This window comes from Mesoplodon densirostris, chromosome 12 (genome assembly GCF_025265405.1).
Source record: "Mesoplodon densirostris isolate mMesDen1 chromosome 12, mMesDen1 primary haplotype, whole genome shotgun sequence".
NCBI lineage: Eukaryota > Metazoa > Chordata > Mammalia > Artiodactyla > Ziphiidae > Mesoplodon > Mesoplodon densirostris.
The window spans coordinates 103,033,307-103,046,706 of record NC_082672.1 but is presented as its reverse complement, the minus strand read 5'-3'; the positions used below and the strand labels follow the sequence as shown (position 1 = coordinate 103,046,706).

The following is a 13,400-nucleotide window of genomic DNA, read 5'->3' as shown; positions in this document are numbered from 1 at the left end:
TAAAGCTCTGAGCAGACCTTCACATACTGGGCCGCTGGGAACGGTAAGGTCTAACCTCTGCATCTCCCCAACTCAGTTCCTTAAGTGAGGGTGCCCACTGTGTGTGTTCACACCTTCCCCAGTGAGAAGTATCGGGTCAAATTAGATCACCTAGCAGCTGCGTTTGGTTCGTCGAAGAATCGAGCCCAATGTACCAGGATGTGAGACTGCATACACAGAAGAGAAAGGAAAACCCTAAGCCAGACTCCCGCCTCCTCTCCCCAGGGGGCTACTTTGCCTCCAGGAATTTCTACTACACTCCCCACCCCCACTCTCCCTATCGTCTTTAAAGGGTTAAGAGAAACCCTCGCAGCCTTCCCTCCACCCTGGTCGCTTGGGCCCGAAGGCTCGCTCGATCACGGGAGTCTGCCGCCGCCTCCGCGGCCCGTTCTTCAGCCGGGAGGGAGCCTGCATGCCTGTCTAGACCCATCTATCACAGGCACATCAACAACACCCGCGAGAGCGCGGAAACCCTACCCAGGTCCCCCTGCCCGCACGGTTCCCGGCGGACAGAACGCTGGAGCGTGACCGCGCCTGCAGGGTCGGGGTGGGACTCTACGGGCTCAGGCTGCCCCGAGCGCACAGCGGGTCCGCCCCGGCCCCGGCCCACAGCGCTCCCGCCGGCCCGGCTGCCGGGGCACAGTCACAGCTCTGCGCGCTGGGCAGCCCTATTTTTATCTTGTCTAATCCCAAACTGGCTGGGGAGCACAGGCGTCGTGCTTAGAGAACAAGAGATAGGCGAGGGAGGCGGGGAGGAGCAGCCAGGCAGCGACGCGAGCGGGAGCGAGTTAAAGACACAGTCGAGGCGACCGAGAACAGGAAGAAAGAGCGGGCTGCGCGGGCCTCGAGGCGCCGCACGCAACGCGCCGCCCGGCCAAGTTACACTCGCCTCCCGGTCGCCCCTCGCCGCCCATACCTCCCCACTTCCCAGAGGCGCTCTCCGCAGCGCGGGCCGCGGGGCCCCGGCCTGTGTGGGAGGCACAGGCCCGGCTGGCCCTGCAAAGGGCTGGAGAGAATCGCTAATGAGCTGTGCGGCCCATTGATCCGGAGAACACTTCCTAATTAACTCTCAGTCACCTACTGGTGACAGCACCTCAAAGGACAGCGCTGGGGCCGTCCGAGCCCCAACCCCGACCTGCCCGCGGAGCGCCTGGCGCCCGAACCCCGCGCGGGCCGCCCCCCCACTACCCCAGGCAATCCCGGTGAGTGGCGGCGTAAACCCGCACACTAAAGGCCAGCCTCGGGTTAAACCTGGACGGCATATTCATCATCTCCATCTCCCCCCTTCCTCCTCGCGGTGAAATCATGCCCAAAATAAACACGGGAACCAACACTGCAAAGCCCAGACCAGATAACAGGTCGGGGGTGGAGTGGGAAGGGTCGAGAGGCAAATGTATTTTCCAAGCGTCCACGTACAGGAGTCTCGGAGGCCGACAATTAAAATGACTTCCACACAAGCAATTCTGTTGGCCAAACCGAATCCAACACCTCGTAAGGGTTGATTTCGGCCCGCGGTGTCCGTTTCCAGTGCCACAGGAAGTGTCAGATGGCTACAAATACCCAAGTCTGTCTGCGTTCACCACCCACCACCTTCTGGAGTGGGCCATTTCCTCCTCGTTTTTATTCCCAAGTCATTTTAAGGATTTTTCTCCAGAGACTACCCCTAGAATCAAATACCACTACCCCTCCTCTGGCCTTGTCTCAAAAAAGAAACAAACAAACAAAAAAACCCAGCTAAAACCCTGAGCTGTCTACTCTAGACACAAGAGGCTGTACGAATACCTATTTGAAGCGCGCTGGTTTCTTTTTTTAAGGTTTGTTTTTAAATACACATAACCCTCCCCCCTCCTTCGCTCTTCCATCCCCGCAACACCCCAACCCTTTAGACGCCGGTGGCGCGCGCCCTCGCGCGCGGGCACTCACAGCCTCTAGCTGGAGATCGCGGACTTTCTGGAAAAGATTCATTAACTGCAAATTAAGCCTCGCCCCGGCTTCGGCCTACACGCGGCCAGGCTCAGCCATCTCAGGGACCCGGGGACGTGCCCACTCGAGAGTGCAGGCGGCGGGAAGCCCGCCGGGACCACGCGTGCCTCGAGCCGCCCTACTCCGCACACGGCGCCCCGGGGCTTGCTTGGTCAACAGCAGGAGCACGTCGCCGCCGCCCCGAGCCCCCTAGTTGGCGGAGGCTCTGCAGCGCAGCCGCCCGCCTGCTCCGAGCGCGGGCCCCGCGGCGCAGCGGCGCCTCGCCCTCCCCGCCTCGGCCGAGGATCGCGCCCGGGTGCGCAAGTTCCTCTTCGCCCTCAGCCTCTGCGCCGCACGCCCTCCGAGTGGGACCAACTTCCTCCGGCCGCAGACTCGCACACGCCCTACAGGGCTTTCCACCAGACTCCACGCTACCCAGAGGAGGACCCAGGTCTCGCCCCCCCGCCCGCCGCCGCCCCCGCCCCCGCACGATCTACCCCCACCCCTGGGGGTAGATCTTAAACTTAAAACCAACTTAAAACCAACCCCACGACGTCGCGGGGAAGGTGGGGGTGGACCAGGGTGGCACATTAAAATTTTTAAAGAACATTTACAAAACAAAGCGTCTGACCTGACTGGCTGGCTGGCGGGCGGGCCGAGTCGGAACCCCTCGCTCTGCTCGATTTCCTAGTATTTTTTAAAAAATCCATGTGATTCACGCTTTGGAGCAATCCAAAAAAAGCCAAAAAAACAAAAAACCGGGACTCCCCTCCCGAGTCGCGCGGCAGCGGCGGCAGGTCGAGCTCGGCTCGGCCCGGGGCGCCCGCCACACACACCCTCGCGCACGCACACGCCGTCGTTCCACGAGCAAGAACGAGCTGCCCCCGGAGAGGTGAGACGAGGCAGCGGCGGCTGGAGGTTTTTACAGTTCTTTCCCGAGTCGAAAAAGAAAGCAGACGGGAACCCGCCGCCCTCCCCTTCCTGCTAACGAGCTAACGCCGAGCCGAGCTTCCCAGCTTCCAGCCCAGCTCACCCCCCCGCCCCCCACGCCCGGCTCGCGGCACTCAGCGACGACCGCGCTCCCGCGCACACAGGCACACACTTCCTGCAAACTTCCAATCCGCGAACTCCCTGCTCTCCTCCCAGCCCCCAGGGGGGCGGCAGCCCACCCCCCCGCCGCGCCCCTCCCTCCCCGAAGCCCACGCCGGGCCGCTTAGGTTGCCTGCATTTTTAATAACTTACAGCTAGGAAATAAAAACGAAAGCGAGCAAAGCAGCCAAAGTGAAGCGCGAGGCACAAGCTTCGAGGGGTACGCCAGAGAGTCAGAGGAGCCACCCGCCGCTAGTCTGGGCCCCGAGGGAGGGGGCCGACTGCAGCCCGCCGCACGCACGCCCGCCAGCCCGCGCGGCCTCCGCGGGGAAAGGTGTTCCGGGCACTGACCTGAAATCCCCAGCCGGGGAGTAAGCAGGGAGCCTGCGATCCGGCGCTTTGAAGTTTTCCCCGGAGCAGAGTCGAGGCGGCGAGGAGGAGCGACGGGAGGTGGGGTGGGTGGGGAGAGGTGTGCGGGGTTGGAGGAAAGTGGGGTGGCGACGTTGGCGATGGGAGAAGGGGCCGGGCCGGGAAAGCGCGGCGAACAGCAAAGTTTGCCGTCCCCCGCTGCCCGCAACCCGCTCGCGGCGCCGCGCTCGCTCGCCTCCCTCGCCGTCTGCTGCCAGCCGGCTGCTGCCCTCGGGGTCGGCCACGCCGAGGGGTGGGCTCTGGGCCGGGTGGGGGCGGGGGCGGGCTCAAAGCCTCCGGGCAGGTGGCGACAGCCCCGCGCGATCCTCCCGGCTCCGGCGGCTGGGCCGGGCTCGGCCGGGCTCAGCAGCTCTCGCGTCGCCGCTGCTGCCGCCCGCGCTCAGGCAGGAGCCCCAGCGCCATGCTGACGATTAGCCGCGAGCGCCCGCTCAGGCTGGGTGTGTGAGTATGTGTGTGTGAGTGTGTTGGCCAAGTCTTCCCTGCGCGGCGACAGCGCGGCTTGGGCTCCCCGCCCGGCAGCTCGCGGGCTCCCCCTCTGCCGCCGCTGCCGCCTCGCTCCCGCTCTCGGTCGCGGTCTGGGCTCCGGCGCGTCTTCCCCGCTGCCGCCGAGCTCGGTCCGCGTTCAGCAAGGAGCGTAGCTCTGCCTCCCCTCGCCGCTGGGAGCCCAGGCTCCGTCTGCCGCCGCACGCCGCGATCCCAACGCGTCCCCCCTCCCTGGTTCCCTCCTCTTCCTCCTCCCCCTCCCTCCCAGCAGCCGCCTCCCCTCCCCCCGCAGGCGCAGCGCTCGGGCGACAGCCAGCCGCCCGCCCGCCGCCGCCTCCAGCTCTCGCAAGTCTGAGCTCCCCCAGCCTCCGCTCACCCTCCGCTCACCCTCCGTTGCAGCGCCTGGGCGGTGGGGTGTCGGAGGGGTGATTCCCCAAAAAGGTTTGCCCGAGTTTCCCCAGCCGTCATCGATTCCCGGCGCGTTTCGCCTATCTGGGTCCGAACCCCAGACCACTTGGGTGGCGTCCCCCTCGCCCCTTGTCCTCCCCTCCCCCGCTTGGACCGAGTTGGCTGCGCACACCCCGCCCGGGCGCGCGTCCTGGGCGAGCGAGAGACCGACTTGGGCGGCGGCGGCGGCGGCGCGGGCGGCCCGTTGATCCTGAGCCGAGGGGATGGGGGGCGGCGGGGGCGGCTCTCCCAGCCGCGCGCGGAGACTCCCCTCGCTACCCAGAAGGCCGGTGGAGGACCGCAATTACCGTAAAGCGCCTAGCACTCGGCTCAGCGAAAGCTGTCAAACCCCAGCGGCAGTCGCCGCTGCCTCCTCTCGCCACCAGCGCTGCGCTCTCCCGGTCGTGCGTCCCCTCCAAGACGAAGCAGAGCCTGGCGAGTGCGCGTCGGTGCCCATCCCCACCCTGGGTCCCCCCTTCCTCCCGGAGAAGCCCTTTACCATTTCGGTGTCAAGAGCTAGCTGAAAACACTACTGTGGGCAACGGTGGCCGTTCCGCCAGAACTCCGCGCCCGAGTTCCCCGGACGTTTCGATTGTGTGGGAATTGTTTGGAGAGGCGGGGGATGGAGGAGGCAGCCCGTGGGGCACAAGGAGGCGGGAGTGGGGGCGGTAGGGGAGTGGAGATCCACCAGAATTTCTCCCCGTTCTCGGGCATTTCACAGTCTGCATCTCAGATGATTAGAGGGTCTGTCCTGGCCCCTCACCCCTGCCTTGGGAGATTATCTCCCGCGTTTTATTTTCCTTGGCAGGGAGCAACTTTTGGCTTACACCGTTCGCTCCATAAATTTCCACTCGGTAACGTCGTGCTGATAGGAGCTCGGCGGCGGCGTACAGCCTGCGCCCGCAGCAGTTCAATTCAATTGACATGTGTTGAGCTTCTCCAGCGCACCCGGCGCGGCGCTGGGCGCGGGGGCGGGGGGCGGGGCAGGCAGGCGAGAGGGGGAAGCGGAGAGGCGAGGTTCCGGCCTCCCCAGAGCGCAGAGCTTCTAGGGCGAGCCGAGAAGCCCCAGTTCGTGAAGCGGGCGGGAAGGGGTGGGAGCGGGGGAGGGGTGTTCCGGCCTAACCGGGCCCGGACACCGCCGCAAAAGGTGACCCCACTCCGTTGCTGGATAGGCTCTTTTTATGCTGAACGTGTGCCGGAGTCCAGCTCCAGCGAGTCCAGGGATACCCGAGGGATGGATAGCGTCGGTGAAGGAAATAATTCTATTACACTTCTTAAAGTATCAGCATTGCATGTTTCTCTTATGTCTTTATTCTTCACAATCACAGGTTTATATATTGTAGTTGATTACATTACCAGGTACGTGGCCAAACAATCTTAGCACAATCAAACCGCAAAATGTTCTATAAAGATTTTTTTTAAAAAAATCCCCTAGTTTCTAGATGTCCTATTAAAATATTTCCCCAAGTTCCCATTAATCACAGGTTATTTCTTAGTAACCAAGCCAAGCAGTTATATGATTATTTCAATTGTAAAAGTTTGAGCTACTTGTTCCTATTTCTCTTCTTGCATGCGCAACCTATTACAATGGTTCCATGAAAATATTTACAATATACCCTGCATGCTCTTTCTCCTTGTTTCCTTCAACTGAGACAGCGTTTTCTCCCTACCCTAGCAACCAATTCTGCTCTAGTCATTTGCTTTTCTATAATTAATCTTCCTTTATAATAGAACCATAAATTTCCTGTGTCATCAGAAACTCCGGCCCATGGCCATAACTCCATACTAGAGGGTGTTTTTCATAAAAACATCCCCTTAGTTCCAGGCTCTTAATTCTTGACCTATTTCCCCGGGGCTTTAGTGGGTACTTCCCATTCTGTGGTAGTTTCAGGAGGGGGAGTCCTAGAGGAATTTTTCTTTCACGTGGAGCAACATCCCCCCAAAATTGCCCCTGTATGTAAATTTATTATCATAAAACATAACAACAGAGCTGTAGTCCACCTTCCTGGCACGGCGCTGCCTTGCAGTTTCGCCTTCCGTTGCTCATGACTTTGTCATGGTGCAATGGCTCCAGGATGGCTTCCGACATCTCCCCCTTTTTTATTTTTTAAAAGTGCAGTATGTAGCTCCACGGAAAGTTGTTTGATGCTTTTAATAATTATTCTGACGATGACTGGGAGTAAAAATATCAGAATTAGTACAACTACTGCAATGATTCCTCCATTGATGAGCATTGAGAATAAGGTTTTATGTGACACAAATGACTTAATACTTTCAAAAAAGTTCTGAGCAGGGCCTCCCTGGTGGCGCAAGTGGTTGAGAGTCCGCCTGCCGATGCAGGGGATACGGGTTCGTGCCCCGGTCTGGGAGGATCCCATATGCCGCGGAGCGGCTGGGCCCGTGAGCCATGCCCGTGAGCCATGCCCGTGAGCCATGGCCGCTGAGCCTTCGCGTCCGGAGCCTGTGCTCCGCGACGGGGGAGGCCACAACAGTGAGAGGCCCGCATACCGCAAAAAAAAAAAAAAAAAAAAAGTTCTGAGCAGACTGTGCCGGAGATAAATCTAAGTTTGTATTTCCTATGTCATGAATCTCTTGAGGTAATTTAGTAAGGTCTAAACTAACATCTGTTTGGTTCCAAACTCCCATAATCTGAGTCTGAATTTGTTCCCAAGAATATAATGATTCATTCACTTTTAGAGGAGTAACACAAATCCATCTATATTTTTTATGACACCTCAAAGCTAATCTTACTTTGAGCGCTGTTAATTCCTGCCCTATGTGTAAAATTGCTTCTTCTAAGGCATCCACCTTTGCTTCTAACTTTCTGTCTATAACTTCCTGAGTAGCCAGAGCTAAAGATACATTTTTTGAAAGCTCATTTACATGTTGAGCTGTATGTACTTGTTGAGCTAAGGAACTTACTGAAAGAGAAAATGATTCTATTACAGCTGTAAATGTAGATATTCCTAGAATCAAAGCTGCAACAACTCTCTTTGAATGTAATAAAACTTCAGTTTCATGCAAAACTTGTAAGCCATAATCATACCAGGCAGAGGATAATTTTACAGGCAACATAATGTATGGTGGTCGTTTATGAATCATTAAAACTCGTACATTCATAGAGGAATTTATACAACTTGTCAAAATACAATCATAGCAATGTGTCCAAAAAGTAGAACCAGAAGTATTATGATAAATATTTAGATCCACATATTTTGGGGCTACCAAGAATACATAAGGCGCTGACATACAACCCTGCATAAAATAAATGCCCATATTTTTAGGTCTATGAAGAATAACTGGCGATGGTGCAGCAACAGCTTTCCAAAGCTGGGTCTGTGCATAATACATATTATCTTGAGCCATAGTTAGGATAGGAGGCACCCATCCTCCAGTGTGCCATCTATTAACATGCATAGAAGCAGGAATGAATGAATTATTCCAATCATAACGTGCATGATGTTGTAAATAAGATCTATAATCCTTAGATGGATCAGGATTACTCCAATCATGCACATTTTTTTGTGGTATCCTGTATGGGAATATCTATTCTTGAAGACTATATACAATAATTCCATGTAGGAAATCCTGTATTGGTATCTACAGCATCCCAGTTACTATCCAATTGGTCTTCCAGAGATTGTAATATAGATGATTGTACTCCTGTACGAATACCATAAGGAGGATTACAAGGAGGAAATTTTAAAGGATGAGAGGAAGGCTGATTATAAGTTGGATCTTCTCCGGGTGCTAGATAAATGAAAGACCAAAGAAGTCTCTTATTAGATTGACTCGAAGGAGAAGCAGTAAGCTGTCCTTTAAGAAAAACCGGTATACATCCATCCTTACGAGAGGCTACAGAAGTATTAATTGATGGAAATATAAAACATATAGGATGGGGCCTCCCTGGTGGCGCAAGTGGTTGAGAGTCCGCCTGCCGATGCAGGGGATACGGGTTCGTGCCCCGGTCTGGGAGGATCCCATATGCCGCAGAGCGGCTGGGCCCGTGAGCCATGGCCGCTGAGCCTGCGCATCCGGAGCCTGCGCGTCCGGAGCCTGTGCTCCGCAACGGGGGAGGCCACAACAGTGAGAGGCCCGCATACCGCAAAAAAAAAATAAAAAAAATAAAAATAAAAATAAAATAAATAAATAAAACATATAGGATGGAACCCTGATTTTCCATGAAAAATAAAATTATTATTTGTTTTAAATTTATTATACGGATAGGAGCTTAGGGCTCCTCCCATTAACCTGGGCATAGTAGTAGATACTGGTATATCCTCATTATCCCAGGCTACAGTTTGTAAAATCGGTGGATCAGGGAGATAAGTCCAATAAGAATTACCCAAAACATTTCCCCTAGTTACCTGGCAGGCCGATATAGCAAGCATAGCAACAAAAAGATTTCCAGGTGTTAAGGTAGCTCCCTGGTCTGTTACCACTTTCTCGGCGTCGTCAGCAAGTCATTTAATCTGACCCCAAGTTGGTGGATTCGAAGTTCTCATAGAGATGGCTTGTCTCTTGCGAGGTCTCGGGCGCGGACGCGGCAGACAAATAATTGGTCTCTCTCCGATGGTGAGGTTTTGTATCTGCTGCAGCAGCGGTTTCTATATGAGGAAATAGCTTAACCACATACTGTGAGTCTGAATATAAATTAAAAGTCTGGTTCTGCAGCTCAGCGAAAGCATGTATTATTGCAATTAATTCTGCTTTTTGAGCAGAAGTTTCCTGAGTTTGAATTACCTTTGGAACATTATTAATAAGTAAAGCAGCTTTTCCATTAGATGATCCATCTGTAAAAACTAAAGCTGCATCTTCTATTGGCTGATCAATGTAGAATTTAGGAAATATAACTGGAGTGTAGCAAAAAATTGTAATAGCGGATGTTTTGGCAAATGAAACAGAATTTGTCCAGTATAAGAACTAAGAGCTATTTGCCAGACTTCATCATTCTGTAATAAAATTTGTAGTTGATCTTTATTATAAGGGATAATTATATTAGTTACATCCTTTCCAAACAACTCCTTACTTCTTTTTCTTCCTTTAGCTATTAAAGTTGCTGTTAACATAGGATAGGAACTAACTATTTTCTTTGAAGTAGCTGGTAAATGGATCCATTCCAAAGGTCCTTCCTGCCAAAGTATACCTGTAGGTGTAACTGGAGTGGGCAAGATTAGCAAACACCATTCTTTTGTGGAATCTATTCTTTGTAAGAAGCAGTTGTTTAAAGCAGATTCAATAGACTGAAAAGCCTTTTCTGCTTCAGGAGTCATATTTCTAGATGAGGTTGGATCTGAATTTCCCTGTAATATGTTAAATAAAGGCTTCAATTCTGCTGTAGTTATTTTTAAATAAGGCCTAATCCAATTAATATCTCCCAATAGTTTTTGATAGTCATTTAATGTTCGTAAATTATCTTTCCGAAGTTGTAATGGTTGATGTGTCACAGTTTATGTATGTATTATTCTCCCTAAATAAGTCATAGGTGGTTTAGTTTGAATCTTTTCCGGAGCTATTTGGAGTCCATTTTTTTGCAATGCCTCTGTTAAATGCTGTAAGACTTATTGTAAATATCCTCTATGTGAATGGGCCAACAATATAACATCCATATAGTGTATCATATATACTTCCGGATTATTAATTCTTATTTCTGTTATAGCCTTATCCACAAATTTTTGACATAAGTTTGGACTATTTTTCATTCCCTGAGGTAATACTTTCCATTGATATCTTTGATAAGGTTGTTTAAAGTTAGTAGAGGGTACACTAAAAGCAAATCTTTTTCTATCTTGAGGGTCCAAAGGAATAGTAAAAAAGCAATCTTGTAAGTCTATAATAATTATATTATAATTTATTGGAACAGCAACAGGAGAGGGCAATCTAGGCTGTAAAGCTCCCATATCTTCCATAGTATTATTAATTGCCGTTAGATCTTGTAAGAGTCTCCATTTTCCTGATTTCTTCTTTATTACAAAAATTGGTGTATTCCATGGACTGTTAGAACTTTCAATATGTCCTGCTTCTAATTGCTATTGTACCAATTGTCTTGCTGCTGACAATTTTTCCATAGTTAACGGCCATTGTTCTACCCATACAGGAAGATCTGATTTCCAAGAAATGGGGTCAGCAGCACGAGCAATGGCCATATTTATAAATTTGGATAACCCAAACCTTGCCTAAATTTATGTTGTTTAGTTAGTATGGGCAACATATCACCTTGTTGTTCCTTACCTAATCCGTTATTGGGATCATATCTCATATTTAACATTTGAGAAGTAACCTTTTCATCTGGGCTATATAATAGCATTCCCATTTGTGCCAATATATCTCTTCCCCAAAGGGTAAATGGCAAAGAAGGTATTACATAGGGACAAAATTACCTGATTGACCTTCCTCATTGGTCCAATGCAATATTTGTGAAATTTTTGCTACAGATGGAGCTTTCCCCAAACCTGTAAGCTCATTATGAGTACTTTTAGTTGCCAGGCTGGAGGCCAATCCTTACCAGCCACACAGGACACATCTGCTCCAGTATCCAATAATCCTATAATCTCTTTTCCATTAACCCTTAGTGCTTTTGTAGGTCTAGACTGGGTAATTTCCTCTACCCAAAAAGCCATATCACTAGATCCAAAACCTCCTTCATTTCTAGGTTTATCAATTACAGATGGTCCCATCTGATGATATGGGAGCAAAAGCAATTGAGCTATTCTTTGACCTTTAAATATTTGTTGCGTTTTTGTAGGGGGAGCCACCATAATTTGTAGTTCTCCTGTATAGTCAGAATCTATAACACCTGGCAAAACTGTTAACCCTGCAAGAGATGATGAACTTCTTCCCAATATGAGACCCAATACACCTTCTGGCAATGGCCCTTTGATTCCAGTAGGAATTTTTATTGGAGGAGCATCAGGAGTTAATATTGTTGAGGTGGTGGAACACAGGTCCAATCCTGCACTGTCTGGGGTTGCTCTGAAGAGTTCTGAGATGGAACAAAAGGAAGGAAGGGGTTCAGATGTTGGGATGTATTTATTTGTGTTGCCCCTATCATTTTTGGGGCCTGGGGCAGGGCCCCCTGGAAGTTTCCCAAATTCCCTGTGTCAGAATTAGGTGGTAAAAGTTGTCCATTCTTATGAAATTTAGATCTACATTCTTTTGCCCAATGATAACCCTTCTGACACCGTGGACATAAAGTCTTTGCAAGATTGACTTTTGAATTTATAGGTGAAGGAACCGATAGTGGAGGCATGTTAGGTGCTTCTTGTTGGTTATCTGCATTCTTATAAGGACATGCTCTACTAAAATGACCTGGCTTACCACAGGCATAACAATAATTTCCGGGAGTACCCCCAGCCATAATGACAGGAGCTCCTTTTTTCTTTATTATATTTTGTACATATTGTGGTTACATTTCCCCTTTTAATGCAGCTGCTATAGCAACACCCTGTATAAAGGCAGGTCCTACGTCTGCACATTGTTTAATAAAATCAGTTATATTTCCAGTTTTCCTAATAGGTCTCAATAATGCTTGACAGGTACTGTTTGCATTTTCAAATGCCAATTGCTTAACAAGCATATCAGCTGCCTCTTGATTGGTAATTACTCTCTGTACTGCCTGTGTTAATCTTGACACAGTCTTCATATGCTTCATCAGCCCTTTGCTTAATTTCCCCCAAGGTAGTTGCTTTCCCAGCCACCAAAGGAAGAGATTTCCAGGCATTAACAGCACAACTAGTGACCTGCATCAAGACTTCCTTATCTAGGTACATTTGACTTTGTGCAGTATCATAATCTCCCTCACCTATTAACATATCCAACAAGATATCAGCTTTCCTTTGTCTTTTATTAATTGCAGTTTGTTTTCTAGCTAAGTCTTCATATTCTCTTCTCCACAACAGATATTGCCCACCTGAGAGACAGACTCGAGCCGACCCAATCATATGGTGTCATCCATCTGTTAGCAAGAGCATCTAGCAAAGTGAGTGTATAGGGAGCTAGTGGTCCATAATCAGCACATGCAGCCTTTAATTCTTTGAGAATCTTATAAGGCAGAGGTTCCCATGTCACCCCATCATCAAAGGCTCCTTCAAAACCTACAGGGAAACAAGCAGCAAATTCTGGATCATCAGAGACCTGCATTCTTCTGGAATGCGTCTTTGGCTTAATATTAAATGTATTTTTAATAATTTTGTTAGTTGGAGGAGGTGGCGGTGGTCTCAAAGGCATCTCTTGTTTATAATCTGGTAATGCAGGATAACTAATTTTTGGCAAAGGTGTTTTTGTCTCAGAATTAATAACAGGAAAATCCCAAGGATTTGGCTCTCTATGATAAGCAGCAGCAGCCTCCTCCAGGTCTTTTTGGTCCTGAGGTGACAACTCATCATCATCATCATCATCTATTTTACATTTTTCAAATGTAGCTGCCAATACTTTCTTAGGAGGTGGTTTTGGAGGTATTAAGGGAGTACTTTCATCTGGAGTTCCCATATAAGGTATTCTCTGTCTTTCTTGTACTGGATCTAAGGTATCTCTAATGAGATTCCATAGAGCAAAAGTATCTACAGGAACTTTTTCAGGCCCATGAAGTGAATAATATGTTTTTAATTGATCCCCTACCTTAGCCCATGTATCCAAATTAACTGTACCTTCCTCTGGGAACCATGGACATTGTTCTTGAATAAAGTTTAAAAAGTTAGCTAATTGACTAGTAGTTACCTTAATACCTCTTCCAGATAACATATGTTTAATAATATCAATAAATAATTTTCTCTCTTTAGATTCCTTATGACCCATAGTTAACTTACCTTTTATATTACTTATTAGATTATCCACCCTTCACTTACCTTTCCTATACTCTGCAAGGGGGTCGGCAGCACCCTAGGTGGAAGCCTAGCTATCCCGAACTCACTCTATTTACACTTACCCTTCAGGTCCCTGTTCGGGCGCCACTT

The 13,400-nt window shown here is 50.1% G+C and overlaps 1 protein-coding gene across 1 annotated transcript in view; it reads right to left on the bottom strand.

The window, feature by feature from the left end:
* The window catches only part of LOC132499914 (uncharacterized), a 55,320-nt gene extending 44,790 nt beyond the window's left edge, over positions 1–10,530 (bottom strand). The window contains exons 1-5 of the mRNA XM_060114578.1: positions 10,488–10,530; positions 7,201–7,301; positions 5,277–5,567; positions 4,390–4,767; positions 2,633–2,688 (exon numbers count right to left, since the gene is read on the bottom strand). Coding sequence (XP_059970561.1) covers positions 2,633–2,688; positions 4,390–4,767; positions 5,277–5,567; positions 7,201–7,301; positions 10,488–10,530 — 869 coding nt within the window. The remainder of the gene's footprint in view (positions 1–2,632; positions 2,689–4,389; positions 4,768–5,276; positions 5,568–7,200; positions 7,302–10,487) is intronic.
* Positions 10,531–13,400: the final 2,870 nt, after the last annotated feature.